Source organism: Macaca nemestrina, chromosome 18 (assembly GCF_043159975.1).
Source record: "Macaca nemestrina isolate mMacNem1 chromosome 18, mMacNem.hap1, whole genome shotgun sequence".
Classification (NCBI taxonomy): Eukaryota; Metazoa; Chordata; class Mammalia; order Primates; family Cercopithecidae; genus Macaca; species Macaca nemestrina.
This window is the reverse complement of record NC_092142.1, coordinates 46,087,608-46,110,185: the sequence shown is the minus strand read 5'-3', so window position 1 is coordinate 46,110,185 and position 22,578 is coordinate 46,087,608. Positions and strand designations below refer to the sequence as shown.

General features: G+C 36.9%; 1 protein-coding gene across 1 annotated transcript in view; it reads left to right on the top strand.

The window, feature by feature from the left end:
- LOC105492223 (integrin alpha FG-GAP repeat containing 1) overlaps positions 1 to 22,578 on the top strand; it is a 294,233-nt gene that overhangs the window by 237,989 nt on the left and 33,666 nt on the right. Inside the window, exon 14 of the mRNA XM_011759246.3 lies at positions 4,386 to 4,464. Coding sequence (XP_011757548.1) covers positions 4,386 to 4,464 — 79 coding nt within the window. The remainder of the gene's footprint in view (positions 1 to 4,385; positions 4,465 to 22,578) is intronic.

Below are 22,578 nucleotides of genomic sequence, written 5' to 3'. Positions count from 1 at the left end.
TTACTCGGGAGGCTGAGGCAGAAGAATTGCTTGAATCCAGGAGACGGAGGTTGCAGTGAGCCGAGGTCGAGCTGCTGCACTCCAGCCTGGGTGACAGAATGAGACTTGGTCTCACACACACACAAAAAAAGTTATTTTGTTAGTAGTTGCTCTCAGGATTACAATTAACATTGTAACTTAGAAACACTCTAGTTCATATTAATTCCAGCTTAATTTTAGTAGCTGATAAAAACTTTGCTCTAACATAATCTCAATTTGTACTATTATTGTCATACAAATTACATCTTCAAGCATTATGAGACCAGCAAGATGGTTTTAGAATTATTGTTTCAAGCAATAGTCTTTTTATATCAGGTAAAAGAAAAGAGCTGCAGACAAAAATGTATTTATACCACATTTACCTACAGTTCCTTTTTTTTTTTCCCCCAACTTTGTCTTCACAGAATATTTACAGTTACCTTTAACAGTACTCTTTATTTATTTGTGTGGATTCAAGTTACTGTCTAGTGTCCTTTCAGATCAGCCAGAATTCCCTTTAGTATTTCCTACAAGTCAGGTGTGCTAATAACAAGTTCTTTCTGGTTTTATCTGGCAATATGTGAATTTCCTGTTCATTTTTGAAGGATATTTTTGCTGGATTTTAGACTTCTTGGCTGACAGTCTTTTTCTTTTAACACTTTGAATTTGTCATCCTATTGCCTTTTAGCCTCCTGGGTTTCTGATGAGAATTGAGCTGTTAATGCTTCTGAGGATACCTTGTCCATGATGAATTGCTTGTCTCTTGCTGCTTTCAACATTCACTCTTTGGCTTTCAAAATGTTAACTATGATATGATAGGTAGGGTTTGATTGTGATGTATCTTGGCGTGGATCTCTTTGAGTTTACCGTACTTGGCGTTCATTGAGCTTTTTGGATGTACAGGTTAATGTTGCATTAAATTTAGGTGGTTTTAGCCATTATTGCTTCACATTATTTCTACCTCTTTCCTCTCTTCTGGGACTCCCATTATTGTTGGTATTCTTAATGGTGCTTCATATGTCTCAGAGGCTCTGTTCATTTTTTTATTCCCTTTTTTTCTGTCCTTCAGACTAGATAATATGAATTGACATGTCTTCAATTTTGCTGATTATTTCTTCTGCCAGTGTAAATCTTCTATTGAGCCTCGCTAGTTAATTTTTCATTTCAGTTATTGTACTGTAGAATTTCAGTTTTGTTCTATTTTGTGATTTCTCTTTATTGATACTGTGGTGAGACAGTGTTCTCATAATTTTCTTCAGTTATTTAGACATGATTTCCTTTCCTTTAATTCTTTGAACAGTCTTCTTTTTTGACAGGGTCTCACTCTGTTGCCCAGGCTAGAGTGCAGTGGTGCAGTCATGGCTCACTACAGCCTCAACCTCCCAGGCTCAAGCAATCCTCCCACCTCAGCCTCCTGAGTAGCTGGGACCACAGACACTTGCCACCACGCCCAGCTAATTTTTTTAACTTTTCATGAAGACAAGGCCTCCCCATATTGCCCAGACTGGTGAACATGTTTATTATAGCAGATTTAAAGTCTTTACCTAATAAATCTAACATCTATGCTTCCTTGGAGGCAGTTATTTTGACTGTTTTTTTTCCCCGATGTATGAGCCATACTGTGTCTTTGCATGTCACAATTTTTTTTATTGAAAACTGGACATTTTTAACTATATATCAACTCCAGAAATCTTCCCAGATTTCTCCCATTGCCTGGGTTTGTGGTTTTTGCTCTTACTGCTGTTTGTTCAGTAACTTTCCCAGACTAATACTGTAGTCTTCATTCTTTGTTGTGTGTGGCCACTGAAGTTGCCACTCAGCTTAATGGCCAGCCGTGATGGCCAGATATTTCCTTAAATGAGAGGTCAGGCCCTTCTCCAGTCTTTCTGGGGCACAAACATAGTGCTGCATATGTTCATGAACTTCTAGATTCCCAGAAATAAGTCAGAGCTTTTTAGAGTCCCCTATGAATATCTCATTTCCGTTTTTCCTTTTAAGATTTGGTCAACCTCTCATTAATGACCCCCATTGATAATCACTGCCTCAGGCAACTGCAATGTTAAACAATTGCTGATGATTCTTTTCAAGAAACTTTACAGTGATGGAGCTTGTTCACACAGAGCAAGCTCTCAGTCTATTAAAAAAAGACACACCCTGAGAATAGAGCTTTTCAGGGAGCTTCCGGAAAGGTCATATAGTTACATTTCTCGGGGAATGGATATCTGGGGAGCTCTAAACCTGTTCTGCCCCCTCCAGTACCTGGTAGGCTCTTCATTTGCATAGCTACCTTAGTTGCAAAGCTGTTGGTTTTCAAGGCTACTTCAGCGCTGGGGAGAGAGGCATGGAAATAAGGCAGTTTAAAACACAACAGAGGTAATTGTTCTTACCAAAATTCAGCATTTTTCTTAAATCAGTGCTCCTTGGATTTTTGCAAAGTTCTGAAAAAGTTGATTTCAACAACTTTCTGCCAGTATTCTCATTGCTTTTATTGAGGAGCAGATTTTTTTGAGGTCCTTACTAACCATTCCAGAAGTGATTCTACACTACTCTGTTACACTAAGATGTATTTGTCTACCTTGCACTTTAGATGGATCTTTCACCCATGAATGGTTTCGTACTATCATGCATTGGTAATTTTGGAAATTTTGGTTTACTGAGTTATGCAGATCTTCCTCATGTTAACACATTTTATTGTACAATATTTTTAAATAATATTTGTTAATATTACCACTGATTGCATCATAAGTTTCTTAAGTATTGGAAAGATATCAGGCTCACAGTGGCAGATGCAAGTTTTTCAAAATTACAATATTCACTTAGAAGCTCAAATTTTATCATTTTCATTTGGTTTTCTGAAAGTGATAGACTCACTTTGTCCATTTTCAAGAAAATGTTAGCTAAATACCCAAGTCTGAATATCCGTTGTTTGGTGCCACTGCTAATTACCCACATCTTTGCTTTTGCTCTATTAATACAAATGTTAACACTGTGTAAAATGCAAATAATGTCTTAATATTATTATGAAAATAGTTTTTACCTAATGTGACCTTCTGAAGGTGTTCTGGGACCCCCAGGGTTTCCCTGTAACATGCTTTGAGAACCACTGTGTAGAGGAACTGGATCAGGATCTCTAGACCTTGTCTTCAAATATCAGAATGACTGGTTCATGATGATAGGTGAACTTCAGCTTTAGGACTCTATCAGACACATGCTGACCTGATTTTTTTTTAACTGAATACACGTAGGAGAGAGAACAATGCTTTTCCTTGCCCATCTGCAAAATAAGAATGTAGATACATTTTGCTAATTCTGTCATGAAAGTAGTGTGTAGTACAAAGTGTAATATTCATCTTTCCACATAAAAATGTTTCTTAATAAGTTTATTTTGCATATTTGTGTGATTTATTCATGAATCATCTAATCAATTAGTAATGTCTTATGAGTAATTCCATTCTTATAGCAACCTATTTTCTCATAGCCATTGGAAGCATATGGACTTCTAAAGATCTTAAAATATCAGTCAGGCAATTGTGATGTTAATGAAATCATATTACTTCTTATCATCCTAGAGAAAAATCATTTTTAAAGCATCAGTAACCTATCCAAATGTCATTATTAACTTTTCTGTACTTTTCTGGGAAGATCAGTAGAATTTTGATGCTGTGAAAAATATTCAAAAGAACTTAAAGCATTTCTTAAACATTCTGTCATCTTAGGATGTCCATTGCAATCCTTGGTTTCTTTATGTTCTATTTAATTAGCCTTGGTTTCTAAAGAGAAGGAGTATGTCATTTTATTCAAGGTTTGAGGAATGTTCCAGAAATAGGAAATAGAGATAAATCTCACCATTGTAATCGAGGCATTGTCAATCCATCAGATTTTTCTTAAATGAAAAATAATGTATTCTCTAAATGTGCAGGAGTTTAAATGTGGTAGAACTAATCATCAGTATTTTTTATTCTATTGTAATTATTGTGGATGGATTTTATTTATGTTGGTATTTTAGTGGGAAAATGTAAACCATGTCCAATCCCTCCCTGGAGGGAAAAAGCAATGCTATATTCAACAGAATATTTGATCTTAGAAATACCCAGTTAAATAATGAACTAAATAAATGCAACTATTAAATCATTTAAAGTCTTAAGAATTTTCTACTAATCAGTTTTTCTTTTTGTTTGTGTATTATTTTTTAACACTAAGATCCTAGGAAACAACAGGCTTTCTTTTGATGTGCTATCTGTTTATGAAAGGGGTCTCTAGGTAACTGTCATCTGTGTAAGAATTTTTTGCTTTGAAAGAGGTTTGCCTGAAACTTCCAATAATTCACTTACTTTCCAAGCCTTAACTATTTTTTTTTTCTATTGCAGCCCTTTGGAGTGAATCAACCTGGACCTTATATCATGTATACAACTGTTGATGCAAATGGGTATCTGAAAAATGGATCAGGTAAGACCAGATACAATAATGTATGCCCATAATGTATAAAAACTTCTGCAGTCAATATATTGGCAAGGTAAACTGGTGGAAAAAATTATGTTTTCACACTCCTTAAAAAAATCTTCACTTTCATTATACTTAGTCTTTCCATAGACTTACATTGGTAGATTATAAAAGGTTCTTATGACAAAAAATGTTCACTTTCAATTCTTTATAGATCCCTATTACAATGGAGCCAACTCATTATCCTTATTTTTTAGTTGAAGTAGCAGAGAGATTGGGTGAAATTACTTGTGTTTTCTTGGTCAGAGAGTGAAGTGCAAATTAGTTAATTAAGTTCATCTTAGAAGTAAAAATTAAGAATCCAATTAATACTATAATATAAACTACTACTGGTTTTTTTATATGTAGAATAGAAGCTGCAATATATAGAGAGAGTTTTTTTTGATAAATTGTTATAAAGAAAAAATCTGGTTATACATTTAAATAAATAATAAAGGAAAATGCAATTAAGACAAAAAAGAAATAAGATTGAGCAAAGGATGTCTGCTTTTAACAGATGGCTGACTGACTGAGGTTAGATCCAAATTACAGTAAATACAACTGTGATAATTTTAGTTATCTAAATAAGAAAAGGAATCTGAATATGCTTCTTTCAAGATGCCTAGAGTTTTAACCATGAAGAAGTATAAGCAGAGTTGCTGTCACCCCTCTATTTTTTTGGCCAAAAAAAAAAGGAAGAACTCATTATATGAACATTGCCATGTTATGTAATGGCCTTACTAAATCAAATATACCCCAGAGTGAGTTTACTTTTTTAGCTAATTGCACACATTTAAGAGTCTCAGTTGTACTGCTTGCTTCAGCACAGAAACATTCCATATAACAATTTTTTTTTTTAATATTCAAGGAGAAATTGACAAACACAATTACACTTTTTTTTTTTTTGAGACACAGTCTCGCTCTGTCGCCCAGGCTGGAGTGCAGTGGCACGATCTCGGCTCACTGCAAGCTCCGCCTCCTGGGTTCATGCCATTCCCCTCCGTCAGCTTCCCCAGCAGCTGGGACCACAGGCGGCCACCACTACGCCTGGCTAATTTTTTGTATTTTTAGTAGAGATGAGGTTTCACCTGTGTTAGCCAGGATGATCTCGATCTCCTGACCTCGTGATCCACCCACCTCAGCCTCCCAAAGTGCTGGGATTACAGGCGTGAGCCACCGCGCCCGGCCACAATTATACTTTAATATACCACTATCAGTCACTGTAGTTCAAGATAAATAAGGATATCGATAATTTGAACAAATTACTTCTTTATGTTTTTAATTCTTGTACATATTAAACCTTTACAAAAAAGGCTCTGGGACCAGCTGGTTTTATCAGTTAATTCTTTTAGACTTTGAAGATGCAGATGATTTCAGTGCTAGGTAAGTTGTTCCAGAATACAGGACAACAAGATGAAGTTATTTATTACATTTCATGAAGCTAGTATAACTCGGGTAGAGCCAGAATACTCAAAACCAAAAACTAAGTTCATTGGTGGGATATCAGTGAAAATCCTATCTAAAAACTAACAACTTAAATTTGTCTGTATTTTTAAAGAATTGCCTACTTAACATAATCAAGTAGACGATTATCTAAGGAATGCACTGATGGTTTAAAATGGGAAAATCTCTTAATTGTTATAGCAATGCATCAATTTTTAAAATACTTTCTTTTTCTTTTTTTTTTCATATAATAATATATTGTGTACATCTCTCCATGTCTGTTCATACAGATAATCCTGATTTCTTTGGGGGCTATTTTGTATAAAGATACAATAGCTACTCTAGCCAATCCTCTATTTTTTGTTTTACTATATAATACAACAGTACAACAGTAAACATCTATTTACATATATTTGTGTGCAGTTAAATGAATAATTCAGGCCAGGTGCTTATGCCTGTAATCCCACCACTTTGGGAGGCCAAGGCAGGTGGTTCACTTGAGGTCAGGAGTTCAAGACCAGCCTGGCCAACATGGCAAAGCCCCATTGCCACTAAAAATACAAAAGTTGTGCGTGGTGGCAGTCGCCTGTGATTCCAGCTACTCAGGAGACTGAGGCATGAGAATCGCTTGGACCCGGGAGGTAGAGGTTGCAGTGAACCAAGATCACACCACTGCACTCCAGCCTTGGTGAAGGAGTAAGACTGTCTCGAAAAAAGTAAATAAATAAATAATAAAATAAAAAAATAATTCTCACTTCATAGAAAAAAATCTGGAAGGATAAGCATTAAATTAACATTTATCTTGAGGAACACAATTTCAAGAGATTCACTTTCCACTTTGTACATTTCTATAACTGTTGACTAGTTTTCAGTTCTTTTTCATTGTTTTAAAAAGATGGGCTCGGTTCAGTGGCCCATGCCTGTAATTCCAGTACTTTGGGAGGCCAAGGTGGGCAGATCACCTGAGGTCAGGAGTTTGAGACCAGCCTGGCCAAAATGGTGAAACCCCGTCTCTACTAAAAATACAAAAAAAATTAACCAGGGGTGGTGGCGCATGCCTGTAGTCCCAGCTACTTCGGGAGGCTGAGGGTTCACTTGAACCAGAAGGCGGAGGTTGCAGTAAGCTGAGATCACGCCATTGCACTCCAGGTGGGTGACGAGCAAAACTCCATCTCAAAAACAAACAAAAAAAAATATGATTGTTGATTCATTCAACAAAATTTTCACCAAACTTATACTGCAAACTAGGCATTGGCACCTGGTATTGAACTCCATTCAGTAATATTCACTACCCGTTACTATTTTTTTAAGTGAATGGAACAATATTTACTTAGCATGATTTTTAAAAATCTACCCCAAAACAGTAAGGGAACATTGGATTTATTCTTACTATATCTAATATTTACCTGTCTCTAGATTGGAGTAGAAATTAGGAGGGAATTTGTAGGCATAAAGGAAAAGAAAAAATATCTAAGGTAAAAATAAATGCAGTTGAGTGCATAAATCAAATGAATGCATAAATTTTTATGGCAGAACACCGTAAACAAAAATAAAAAGCACTCACAAACTTGAACAAAATCTAAATGTGTATAAATAGAGATATAATAAATTATCTCATTTTATAATATTCTCCAGCCTACAAAATACTTTAAGATACCTTTTGATGTTTATAATAGTTGGAGGAAGACATATCTGCATGTAAAATCCAAATTGTATGTGTATTATTTTAAATTTGTCTGTGTATATCTAAACAAAATGACGCATAAAATGTTACCACAATTATCTCTTGGTCATGGGAATGCAAATTGTGTGTGTGTGATTTTTAAGTGTGTCTGTGTGTAGGACAGATATATAAACAAAATAACATATGTTACCATGATTATCTCTTGGGTTTTGGATTTTGTATATTTGTTTGCATTTTTGTTTACTAAATATATATTGCTTTTTAAGAAAAAGCTTTTAAAATATTTCAAACGTGCTGTATTGCATGCATAAAAATGTATTCTAAGCAAGGAAGTAGCACTTAATTTAATTGACTAAGGGGGTGCCATCATGAAACCCTGCTCCAAATTTTAAAGGATGAAAATTCCCAGTTTAAATATTAAGCATGTTGAACTCCAAGGAAACATTACTTGGTTAAACCATACCTTCCATCCCATCCTACCCCATCAGCAGAGAATGTTCCACTGTAGGAAGACGATGACTACATTTATGTATTTCGGAAACTGCAGCCTAGGTTTTCTCCTAGAGCAGCTGAGAGTCACTCACTACCCATTAGCGGGTCATAAAATTAATGTAGTAGCTTTTAGGGTATTTTACTTAATAGAATAAAAGAGAACAATAGAAAACAATATATTGATCAGAGTACATCCCAAATAGTAAAGTATTGTTTCATGAAATTTTTATTTAGTTGTATGTGTGTGTGTGTCTGTGTGTGTGTGTGTTTTCACACTGGGTAATAACATATGATGTAGTTTTTATTGTGGGCTGTGATCAGAAAAGTTTGAAAAGTTGAAAGTTTGTTGTCACCAGAGAGAGACAACAACAACATCATAAATTAATATTATTCAGTAAAGGCCTGGCCCAACTATACTATTGCTTACAGATAGATTATCATTCTTACCCATTACTCTGTGGTCTTACTCCATTTCCTAGCAAAGCCTGAATGGCCAAACATTATTAGAGAGTTACATTACAGAGGAGTCATTAATTTTCTAAATAATAGTTCCTGTAACAGATTTAAAAAATAAAAAGGAAGTATTTTTATTATGAACTTTTTAGGAGCTTAAACTCCTCTGGTTTTGAATCTAGGATTTTGTTTACTACACTTGTAAATTAGCCAGGGATCCACAATGGGCATCCAAATTGCCTAAACAATATTGATAAGAACTTAGTAGAATGGAGTACATTAGCAAAATTTTGTAGACTAGTGAGTTGTTGGTCATTTATGAATAATAACATTATTAGACCAAGAATTGCTTTTCTACCCCATAAATTACTTATTTGGCCCTACTGTTTAAATCCAGAGCAAAATCATTTTCCTTTTTCCTCTGTGGTTACTATTTGTTAATATATCTGAGAAAAACATAAGTAACCTTTGTCTTCTGTGTGCCCTTAGTCTATGCAAGAAGTGATGTTAAGCAATCATATGCTGTGATCTAGGGGAAAAAAATATTGTGTCCTACGACACGCATTCATTCAACACAGAACACATCTGTGACCAGATGTGTAGGGTTTTGCCTCACATCAACCTGTTCTCCAAAACAAGCTAGGTATCTCATAATTTAATTCAATTCTGACACTATCCAGAGGCAGACTAATATCCCACAGTTAAAGGCTCAGTCTCACAAGATTTTCCCCACTTCGAATGCCAATCACAAGTCCAGGCATCCAGTATTTCTGATGGAGAGTCTATAAATTGGCATTTCCCATGACTCACTCCCTCATCAAGTTCAGTCATTTGCTGGAATGGCTCACAGAACTCAGGGAAATACTTACATATACTGGCTTATTATAGAGGATATTATGAAGGACACAGATGAACAGCCACATGAAGAAATACATAAGGCAAGGTTCAGAAGGGTCCTGAGCACAAGTCTTGTGGAACTTGGGGTGCACCACACTCCCAGCCCATGGATGTATTCAGTAACCCAGAAGCTCTCCCAACCCTGTCCTTTTGGGATTTATAGAAGCGTCATTTTGGAGGCATTGTTGATTAAATTACTGGCCATTAGTAATCCGCTCAACCTTCAGCCCCCTCCCCTCCCGTGACATAACAATTCTAATTGCATCAAAAAACAGAGCTGCAAAATGTATGAAGCAAAAATTGAACTGAAAGGTGAATAGACAAATCTACATTTATAGTTGGAGACCTCAATATCTGTCTCTCAAGATTTGGCAAACAAAATCAGCAAGGATACAGAACTCGGCAATATCATCAACCAACAGGATCTGGTAGACATTTATAGGATAATCTGCCCAACAACAGCAATACATTCTTTTCAAATGCCCATGGAACATATACTAAAATAGACTGAGTTCTGGGCAATTAAACAAATTTTAATTCAAAAACCTCAAAAAATTTAAACAAGTGAAACCATAGAGAGTATTCTCCAGCCACAATGAAATTAAAATAGAAATCAACAGCAGAAATATAGTAAAATCTCTAAACACTTGAAACTTAAACATCATATTTCTAAATAATCCAGGGGTCAAAGAGAAATTTTCAAGGGAAATTTTTAAAATACACTGAACTGAATGAAAAGAAAAATACAACGTATCAAAAACTTGGGGACACAGCTGAAGCAGTGCTGAGAGGAAAATTATAACAACACATGTGTATAATAGAAAAGAGTAAGTCTCAAATTTATAATGTAAGCACCCACCTCAACAACCTATAAACAAAAGCAAACCTAAAGTAAACAAGACGAAATAAGAGCAGAAGTTACTGAAATTTAAAACAGAAAAACAAAAGATAAAATCATTTAAAAAGGAAATAAATAAAATTGACAAATCTGTACCAGGACTGACAAAAAAAAAGAGAGGAGATATAAATTGTCAGTGTCAGGAATGAATCAGATGAATCACTGTGGACCCTGAAGATATCAAAAGGATAATAAGGGAATAATATGCACATACATTGGACATCTTAGAAGAAATGGACAAACTGCTTGAAAAACACAAACTATCACAAATTATCCAATATAAAATATATCATTTGAATAATCCTAAAATTACTAAGGAAATTGAGTTCATAATTTTTTTTTTTTTTTTTGAGACGGAGTCTCGGTCTGTCGCCCAGGCTGGAGTGCAGTGGCCGGATCTCAGCTCACTGCAAGCTCCGCCTCCCGGGTTCACGCCATTCTCCTGCCTCAACCTCCCGAGTAGCTGGAACTACAGGCGCCCGCCGCCTCGCCCGGCTAGTTTTTTGTATTTTTTAGTAGAGACGGGGTTTCACTGGGTTAGCCAGGATGGTCTCGATCTGCTGACCTCGTGATCCGCTGGTCTCGGCCTCCCAAAGTGCTGGGATTACAGGCTTGAGCCACCGCGCCCGGCCCATAATTTTAAAACTTGCAAAAAAGAAATAGGTAGACCCAAGTGGTGAGAATTATACCACACACTTAAAATACAGTTAACTGGTAGAATGCGATGGCTCATGCATGTAATCCCAGCACTTTGGGAGGCCACGCCGGGAGGATCACTTGAGTTCAGGAGTTCGGGACCAACCCGGGCAAGATAGTGAAATCCTGTGTCTAGAAAAAAAATGTTTTAAATAAGCCGGATGTAGTGGCATGTGCCCGTAGTCCCAGCGATTCAGGAGGCTGAAGTGGGAGGATCACTTGAGCCCTGGAGGTCGAGGTTACAGTGAGCCATGATTGCACCACTGCACTCTAACCTGGCTGACACAGCAAGATCCTGTCTCAAAAAAATAAGAGAGTTAACTTCAAATTCTGTACAGTCTCTTTCGGAGAAAATGTTCATTTTCTAGTTTGTAGGTTTACGCTGATACCAAAACCAGACAGACAATACAAAATCCCTGTAGACAGATATTCCTCACGAATATAAATACAAAAATCATGAAAAACATGTTAGTGGGACAAACATGGTAGCTCATGCCTGCAATCCCAGCACTCTGGGAGGCTGACGCGGGAGGATCACTTGAGCCTAGGAATTTGAGACCAGCCTGGGATACACAGTAAGACCCCTTCTCTACCAAAAAAAAAGGAAAAAAAAATTAGTGAGTAGAACACATACAGCATTATATAAGAAGAATTATATACCATGACCAAGTGGGGTTATGCGAGGGACACAATGCCAGTTCAAGATTCAAAAATCTATCATTGTAGTACACCACATTGATAGAGTAAAGAAGAAAACAAATCACCTCGTCGTATCAACTGATGCCGAAAAAGCACTGAAGTTTAAACTATTCATGATAAAAACTGTCATAAAAATAGGAATAGATAATAATTTCCTGAATTTGATAAAGAGTGTTTACAAGAAACCTACAGCTGAATTTATGCTTAATGATAAAAGACTGAGTGGTCCGCATCGAACTAAGGAACTTAGGAACTAAGCAAGGATATCTCCTCTAACCACTCTAATTGTAAATTCACTGGAATAAGGCAAGAAAAGGAAACAAAAGGCAACCAAGTTGAAAGGATAAAAGTAAAACCATCACTATTTCCAGATGACATAATTGTATACATAGACGACCTCCAGGAATAAAAAACACACACTCAGCAAAAACTACTGCAACCAAGAAGTACATTCAGCAAGGTTGCAGGATACAAGAACACAAAAATCAGTTGTATGTCTGTACATTATCAATGGATACATGGACGCCAAAATTAAAAATACATTTCACAATCACTCAAAAAATGTGAAATACCTAAGTATAAATTTAACAAAACATATAGAGGACTTATATGTTGAAAACTACACAATGCCAGTGAGAAAAATCAGTGATCTAAATTAATGAAGAGATATGCAAGTTTCATAGATTGGGAGATTTAACAGAGAGATATATCAGTTTTCCATAAATTGCCTTGCAGGTTTAACACAATTCCTTTCCACATCCCCAGAAGGATATTTTGTAGTTATAGGCAATTTCATTAGAAAATATACATGGAAAGGCCAAGGAGCTACTAAGTTGCTGCAAAAGTAATTGTGCTTTTTGTCATTTTTTAATGGCAAAACCACAATTACTTTTGCACCAACCTAATAGAACTGAAACAATTGGAAAAAGAAGAATAAAATAGGTGAAATTTGTGTGTGTAATTTCAAGACTTATTTTATAGCTGCAGTAATCAAGACTGTATAGTATAATCAAGACTGCCAATACTATATGGCAGATGTACAGACACATTGATTATGAAATGGAAGACAGAACCCAGAAATAAGCCCATATAAACATGCCTACCTCATTTTTGACAAAGGTGCAAAAAGCAATAAAGGAAAGATAAATTTTTTCACAACATTACAAAAATTAATTCAGAATGGATCATGGGCATAAATGTAAAATATGAAACTATAGATCTTCTAACAAGAATCATGAGGATATTTTCTGGATCTAAGGCTTGGCAAAGAGTCCTTAGACTTTACACCAAAAGCGAGATCCATTAAAGGAAATATTGATAAGATTTCATCAAAACTTAAATACTTTTGCTCTGTGAAAGACCCTCATAAGAGGATGAAAAGACAGTCTGCAGCCTGAAAGAAAAATATTTGCAAATCACATATCTGACAAAAGTTCATTATCTATAACATACAAATAACTCCTCCAAACTGTCAAATTAAAACATGGACAAGAGACATGAAGAGACATTTCACTGAAGAAGATACATAGGTAGCAATTAGCACATGAATAGATGTTAACAGTATTGAATTAGGGAAATGCACATTAAAACCACAATGAGATATACTACACACCTATCAGAATGGCTAAAAATATAAAGTGACAACACCAAATGCTAATGAGGATGCAGAGACAGTGGATCACTTATATATTGCTTGTGTGAATGTGAAATGTTTTAGTCACTCTGGAAAACGTTGGTAGTTCTTTAAAAAGTAGACATGAAACTACTGTATGACCCAGCAATTGCAGTCCCAAGGCATTGATCCCAGAGAGATGAAAAGTTAAATGTTCACTCAAAAATCTACACACGAGTGTTTATACCAGCTGCACTCATAATAGCCCTAAACTAGAAGCAACCCAGGCATCCTCCTGTGGCTTATTAAAATCTTTGGTACGTCCATGCCATGAAACACTATTCAGGGATGAAAAGGAACAAACTGTTTTTCACAGAACAACCCAGATGAATCTCCAGAGGATTACACTGAGAAAAAGTCCATCCCAGAAGTTTATATACTATATGATTCATATAGAAGTTTATATACTATTTGTATAACATTTCCGAAGTGAAAAAAATATATAGAAATGAAGAACAAATTAGAGTTAGACAGGGATTTAGGAGTAGGTGTGGGTGACAGGAAAGTGGTTGTGGCTATGAAAAGACAGTATGACGGATCCTTGTGGTGATGGAAATGTTCGGGACTTCACTGCCTCAGAATCGGTATTTTACTGGCTTTGATAATATGCTGTCATTTTGTAAGATGTTACCATGGGTGAAAACTGAATAAAGGGTACATGGGGTCTTTGCGTTATTTCTACATCTGCATGTAAATCTAAAATTATCTCAAAAAGTTTAATTTAAAAATCACTGTAAGATCTGTGGTGGTAAAAGTAGTATCTGTAACTATTTGCAGCCTAAAATACCATTGTATATTTTGTATAAGGTTCCATAGAGTAACAATATGTTATGCTTCTTTGCTTTTATTGAAATTATATCAATACTATGGTAATATTGGTTATATAGTGATCAATAGTTCTGATCAGATAGATAATATTAAATGAATACTTGGGATATGATTTATTTCACAGTTACAACTGAATTAAAATAGAAAACATTTTAGAAATCAAATATAGTTTGATAGACAAAATGTATTCCAATTTCAAGTCTATAAAAGAAACATGTAAAAGAGTTTTAGTGATAAAGTAGGTGGGAACCACTTCATTAGATTTCACTGAACTTTGGCTATCTTGATTTTTAATACTTTTCTCATGGCTCAATTTTTAATTCTCAGTTTTTTCAATCTTCCTTATATTTTCCCCCTTCTTATTCTAAGTTGGATGACCATGGTACACATTTAAAGTATTTGAATAATATGAGGAATTGAATAAAGTATTGAATAATTGTAAGGAAGGATATTTTTTAAATCTGTCTTGTCTCTCAATTCCCATACACCCTCACTTCCCTCCGCTCCCCTCCTTGCATTGCACTCATGGAAGGAAGATAGATTGATCATCTGACTTCCTCAGTCAAAAGGTTTTACTCTTACAAATGTGGTAACCTTGATTTTAGAAACCTAATAACAAACACAGAGAAGCTGGTTATCTCTAACGGTATCCCACTTATGTAGGATGAGAAGTGATTCCAGATAAGATGATCAGCTTTTTCTGGAATTACTTTCTCCTGAATTTTTCAAACAGGAGAAACATGGAGCCACATTAGAAGTTATTGATTACCATCAAAACTTTTTCTTATGGTTGCCAACAGAAAATATTAATATTTGACTTCTAAGATAAAAACGATACAATTAAAGTAAGGGACTGGTGCCCACTGATGTTAACCACCTTATGTCAGGTGCTTTCATTTGTCCTAGAAGTACAGCTCCAGGTTGTAGAAGATACAGTGCCTCATACTAGTCTCATAGCTGGAAAGATATATAAGGCTTAAAGACTCTGGGAATAAATAATAGCTTACACTTAATAAGTACTTTTAATGTGCCAAACACCTTAAAGTTCTTATATGTGGATTAGTTTTTTTAAGTCTCACAATGGCCAATAATGTAGTTCATTATTGTCATCCTCACTTTAGAGCTGAAGAATGTGATTCATACAGAAGTTAAGGACTTCCCCAGAGTCATAGAGCTAGTATGAGGCAGAGCCCAGGCAGCCTGGCTCCAGGTTCTCTAGTCTTAGCCATCTTTTATAATAAGTGATAATATGACCTCATATTTATAAGTGATTTTAAAGGTAGTGGAATAAAGTTTCTGGAGTCAACACTCCTGATTTCAAGTCTTGGCTTTTCCAGTCTCCTGCTTTGTTACCTTGGGCAATTATTTAACCTCCCCAAACTACAGTTTTCTTACTGTAAAATGGTGAGAATAATTATGAGATAATGCATACTAAGAGCTTATACAATGCCTGGTACATAGTAATTATTCAATAAATGCATCTAGTAAACATTTATTGAATGTTCACTGTCTGGTACAGTTCTTGGCTGAGTAAGTATATACTGTTGAACAACCCAGATACTGTTGTTGCTCTCAATGCATTTACATTCTGTGGAAGGGGCAGGAGGGTGGGGAGAGAGAAAATGGAAAAATACCAGGTAGTGAGTTAACGTCCTGTGGCCCCCAGGGCCCTGCAAGTTCTGGATCTCTGTTCTCTCTCTGACAGCATCTGCTTCTACTCTCCCACCTTCTTAACTCTGCATCTGTTATACAGGCCCCTTTGCTGCCCTGCATTCACCAAGCTCATCTCCTCTCCCTGGGACACCCATCTTTGGATATCCTCTTGGCTTACCTGCTTCATGTCTTTGTTCAGCTGTCACCTCACTGAGCACTTCTCTGATCACTTTTTTGAAAACCACAACACTCCCCACTCCTCACTATTCCCCTTCTGTACTTCATCTTGTACCAAAGCACTTGCCACCTTCTAATTATTTTATTGTGTTGTACCTCCATTAGAATATAAGAGAGCAAGGATCTTTGTCTTGTTCACTTCTGTATTCCCAGCACCTAGAGAAATACTATCATAATTTGTTGAATAATTGAATGAACAAATAAAAGCAAAAAGAGGTCCATGTAATGGAGAGTGGTTTGAGTGCTACTTTAAGTTGGTTGGTCAGGGAGGGCCTCTCTTGGGTAGAAAACTTAGGAGTTGAGTTATGACTGTTGGTATGTCAGTCAGGTGAAGTATAGGAAGCATTCAGGCACAAGATGCCCACAGCTCGCACTAACATGGTAGCAGTGATGGGGAGAAATGGGCAGGCTAGGGATATGTTAGGGAGATGGCCTCAGCTGCACTTCTTCGTGGACTAACATGGAATGGGTGAAAAAAGGAAAATCAAGAGTGAATCTGAGGAGGAACCTTGAAAACCTGCTAAATGAAAGAAGCCACAAACGAAAGGTCGTTTTCGTGGTATTATTCCATTTATAGGAAGTGCCTAGAATAAGGAGATCCATAGAGACAGGAAGTAGATTCTGGTTCTCAGGGGCTGGTGAGAGTAATGGGATGACTGCTGATGGGTATGGAGTTTCATATTGAGTCAATGACAATGTTCTGGAATTCGATAGTGGTCAGATTTGCACAACTCTGTGAACATCCTAACAAACTGCTGAATTGTATACATTAAAGGTACATTTTATGGCATGTGAATTATATCTCAATAAGAATAAATCACAGGATATGAAGGCTTGCGCCATAGGTAGTAGGGTAGCTGTCTCTTACTGAGAAAGATGACTGGTGAGGAGCAGTTTAGATGGGGGGTGGGGTAGGTAATCATGTGTTCTTTGGATCCAACTGGAGAGATCAAGTTGCTATTATAGCTTAGATAGTAAATATTAACTATTATCAAATATTTAATGCCTGGCCAGGCCTGGTGGATCACTCCTGTGATCCCAGCACTTTGGGAGGCCGAGTTGTGTGGATCACTTGAGGTTAGGAGTTTGAGACCAGCCAGACCAACATGGTGAAACCCAGTCTCTGCTAAAAATACAAAAATTAGCCAGTCACGGTGGTGGGCGCCTGTAGTCCCAGCTACTCAAGGGGCTGAGGCAGGATAGTTGCATGAACCCAGGAGGCAGAGGTTGCAGTAAGCCAAGATCATGCCACTGCATTCCAGCCTCGCCAACAAAGTTAGACTCTGTCTCGATGGATGGATGGATGGATGGATGGATGGATGGATGGATGGATGGATGGATAGATAGATAGATAGATAGATAGATAGATAGATAGATAGATAGATAGATAGATAGATATTTAATTCCAGCTGGTGAAATTAACAAACAACTATGACTCTGATTAATTAAATGGAATTGCACACTGGTTGATGATACGATAGGAGTGGATGTTCAATCTCTGTGTGTGTTCCTAGGATGAAGTCTGTTGAAGTATGGAGTTCTCACTGGTTGCTCCAATCCTGAAAGCCTGGTTACTTCCTGTAGTTAGATAACTTCTTTCACAGAAAATTTCTTCAGAAGGCTAGAAGCTCATACCTTTATTAGAATAATCACATAGCATAGAAAACCTTGATCAATAAAAATGATCCTTTTCTGCTCTCCCAGGCTGATTATGCAGGAAATGAGGGGTTTTTACCCCCTAATTTACTTTTTCTCATCCCGATTCAGAAATGCACTGACTTGCATTGAGTGCAGTAAGAATCTGAGTCTGAAAATTTGTACAAATTGTCTTTGGACCAGTGGTTCTCAATCAGGGGTGATTTTGACTCACGGGAGACATTTGACAATGTCTGCAGACATTTTTGATTGTCACAACTGGGAGGGTGCTACTGGCATCTAGTGGATAGAGGCCAGGAGGCTGCTAAGCAAACTAGAACAGCTCCCTCAACAAAAAAATTATCCATCCCAAAATATCAACAGTGCTGACTTGAGAAATCCTGATACAGACTATAAAACTCACAAGTATCATGAAACTTTATAAACTTATGAATATTCAACTATGATTCCAAACTTCTATGGATATTTGGAAATCCTTCTCACCTTCCTATGTAAATAGTAGTATTATTTGCCAGGCATCTTATGGCACTGTAAACAGACAGATGAATTGGGAAAAGATTTGGAGAGGCACTGAACAATGAGATCACCTGGACTCGGGAAGGGGAACATCACACACCGGGGCCTATCATGGGGAGGGGGGAGAGGGGAGGGATTGCACTGGGAGTTATACCTGATGTAAATGACGAGTTGATGGGTGCTGACGAGTTGATGGTTGCAGCACAGCAACATGGCACAAGTATACATATGTAACAAACCTGCACATTATGCACATGTACCCTAGAACTCAAAGTATAATAATAATTTAAAAAAAAAAAAAAAAAAGATTTGGAGAGGCAGGAGAGATACATCTGATGGTCCTGGGACCTATCTTTTGATAGTTTGGCAAAGTGCTGGCTCAGCACATGAGTTTAGAGAATACAACAGCCCAATAATTGAAGCTTAGTTCCTGACACTCCTCCTTTGTAACAAAAACAGTTTTCTCAACCAGGAAGCTCTCATGTCTTCTAGATATTCCCAGTCTTCTTCCAATGTCCATATAAAATTTAAAATGCCACAAAGACTGGGGCACTTGAGTATTTTTCATGATGCATCTGCTGCAGTTGATGCGTGCACCTTAATAATACAGGATGGTGAGGGGAAAGGGACCCAGGCATTCAGCTACTGCTCTGCCTGTCAGTGGTTCATTAAACCTTATTTTACTTTTAATACCACCTGGCACAAATGATGTGTGTATGCATAACTCCTTAGCATAAGGGTCAGACAAGAAATAGTTAAAAGAGCTATAATAGAAATATAAACAAATGTTTTAAAAACCAAAAGCTAACAGAATACAAAAGCATTTATATTTGCTGAATTTATTATCTTTAGAAGCAGTTTAGGAAGAAAAGAGAATATGATGTGTATCTTAGAAATACTCTAAGCTTATAAAGTCATCTAGTTTTAAAGTACCTATTGGAGTCACTGAGGGAAGGAATGACTCACAGAAATTCAAACTTTGAAATCATAAAGTAGTTGTTTTGAAATTTTTATTATGGAAGCTGGTTACTAAGGGTGAATCTTCGACAGGGTTGGTATAGGTGTGGTTGATAAGATTTAGCTATAACAAGTGGGCTGTCAGATGCCATGGAAAGATTGTACTGGGGATAAAAATGCTAATAATATATGTATTGGACAAAATTATATTTTTATATGGGGCCATGGACAGTTTTTCTTAGCATCACCCCCATATTTGGCAGAGGTGGGGACTTTTCATTTTTGTTTTAAATTGTGGTGAAATACATACAAACATAAAATATATCATCTTAACCATTTTTAAGTATACAGTTCAGTAGTACTAAGTGTATTCACATTGTATGCAACCATCACCATCATTAATCTCCAGAGCACTTCACCTTGCAGACTTGAAACTCTGTACCCATTAAACACTAACTCCCCATTTCCCTCCCGCTCCAGCCCATGGCATGTACCATTCTACCTTCGGTCTCTATGAATCTGAGTACTCTAGGTCAGAGGTCCCCAACCCCCAGGCCACAGACCAGTACCAATCCATGGCCTGTTAGGAGCCAGGCCAGATAGCAGGAGGTGAGCAGCAGGTGAGCAAGCAAAGCTTCATCTATATTTATAGCTGCTCCCCATCAATCACATTATAGCCTGAGCGCTGCCTCCTGTCAGATCAGCTGCTGCATTAGATTCTCTTAGGACCATGAACCCTATTGTGAACTGTTCATGTGAGGGATCTGGGCTGCACGCTCCTTATGAGAATCTATGCCTGATGATCTGTCACTGTCTTCCATCACCCCCAGATGGAACTGTCTAGTTGCAGGAAAACAAGCTCAGGGCTCCCACTGATTCTACATTATGGTGAGTTTTATAATTATTTCATTACATATTACGATGTAATAATAATAGAAATAAAGTGCATAATAAATGTAATGTGCTTGAATCATCCCAAAACCAACCCAGCCATCCCCTGGTCCGTGGAAAAATTGTCTTCCACAAAACCAGTTCCTGGTGCCAAAAAGTTCGAGGACTGCTGCTTTAGGTACCAAATGTAATTGGAATCATACGGTATTTGTCTTTTTGTGACTGGTTTATTTCACTTAGCGTAAAGTCCTTGAGGTGCATCAGTGTAGCATGTTTCAGAATTTTCTTCCTTTAATGCTGAATAATATTTCATTTTAGGTGTATTCCACACTTTTTTCTATTCATTCCCCAGTTCATGGACACTTGGGTTGCTTCCTCCTTTCGGCTGTTGTAATCCTGCTATAAACATAGGTGTACAAATATCACCTGGACACCCTGCTTTCAGTTCTTTTGGGTATATACCCAAAAGCAGACTTGCTGCATCATATGATACTTCTGTGTAATTTTTGAAGGAACCACCATACCATTTTCCATGGTGGGTCTACACACCATTTTATATTCCACCAACAGAACACAGGGTGCACTTTTCTACATTCTTGCCAACACTTAGTTACTTCTACTTTTTCGTAGCCATTCTGTTGGGTGTGAGGTGGGATCCCATTGTAGTTTTGATTTGCATTTTCGTAATATTGAGCATATTGTATTTGCTTATTGGCCATTTATTTGTATATCTGTTTTGGAAAAATATGTATTCAAGACCTAGGCACATTTTTTTCTGTTTCGTTGTTGTTGAGCACCCCCAGATGTTTTAAGATTTCTGCTTGAAGCCAGGAGCGGTGGCTCACGCCTGTAATCCCAGCACTTTGGGAGGCCGAGGCGGGTGGCTCACAAGGTCAGGAGATCAAGACCATCCTGGCTAACACAGTGAAACCCCGTCTCTACTAAAAATACAAAAAATTAGCCGGGCGTGGTGGCGGGTGCCTGTAGTCCTAGCTACTCAGGAGGCTGAGGCAGGAGAATTGCTTGAACCTGGGAGGCAGAGGTTGCAGTGAGCCGAGATCGCACCACTGTACTCCAGCCTGGGTGACAGAGCAAGACTCTGTCTCAAAAAAAAAAAAAAAAAAATTCTGCTTGAAGCAATACCTGTTATCTAAGCGCTTTCTCATTATGTTTCTTTTTTTTTCTTTTTTTAAGTTACACCTGCACAGCAGCCTTTCAAATAATTACACATTCACAAGGTAGAGTATGGAATGAATTAATGCTAGGAGAACATTAAAGAATGTTGATTAGTGTGTATCAGTGAAGGAATAGCAGACATTTTAAAAATAATTATGAGAAGGGGTTTTAACATTTTATCTATGCCATCTTTGTTTCTAATATTTAGTTTTCTAATCTGAAAACCAATCCTGAGTTTATCAATGTTGTGGCGTAATTTTCTTTCGATGTTAAATTCTTCAGACCACTAGTTTCTCCTTTCCTAAACTACTAGAGTATATTAAATGGTACCTTTCTAGGTGAAAGAGATAATTTACCTCTTAATAATAAATAGCCACCTCATCTCAACTTTTATTTGGATATCACTAAAAGAACTTATAAACTATTTATTAATTAAAGAATGAATGTCTCCTATTATCTAGTTCAACATAAAAGAAAAACAATAGCCTTATATAAACATGTAACAGGGAGCACTATTTAGTTCTTAGTGTTCAGCCGATGAGTTAGCCCTACATTTCTGACCTGGGACTGTAAGTAACACTGCTATGTCTGCTTAGTATGGTAAGACTGTTAGTATTTTGTATCACTGAAAACCTTTTAAAAGTAGTTCTACTTATATGGAAAAGTTTTAAACATACTGAATATCAGATACACAGTCAAGATGATAAATTTAATAGAAAAATCTGTTTACATATGGTATTGTGCCAGACCCCTTGATGAGGATACAAAGATAAATACAAGGTCAGCCCCTTTGCTAAAGGGCTAGTGAGATTACTGCTAAGATTTGTATAAAACTTTAGACCACTGTCAGAAAAGATGATAACATGATTAACTGTAAGATAACATATATAGAGCACCCATGTGAAATAAATTTCTTTTTTTGCTGACTGAGAACTTGATTGAAGTAGGAATTCATGGGTCCTCAATTCATCCCACCATACTGGTTAGCTCCTTATTCATGTTGTCTTACAATCAAGAAACTGTGAGAATAAGGATTTGATACAAATATAAATTCAGTAAGATATTTTTAGTTCTAAATAAGGGCAAAAAAAAAATTTTCTCCTAGCTGGGCGCGGTGGCTCATGCCTGCATTCCCAGCACTTTGGGAGGCTGAGGCAGGCGGATCACGAGGTCAGGAGATCGAGACCATCCTGGCTAACACAGTGAAACCTGTCTCTACTAAAAATACAAAAA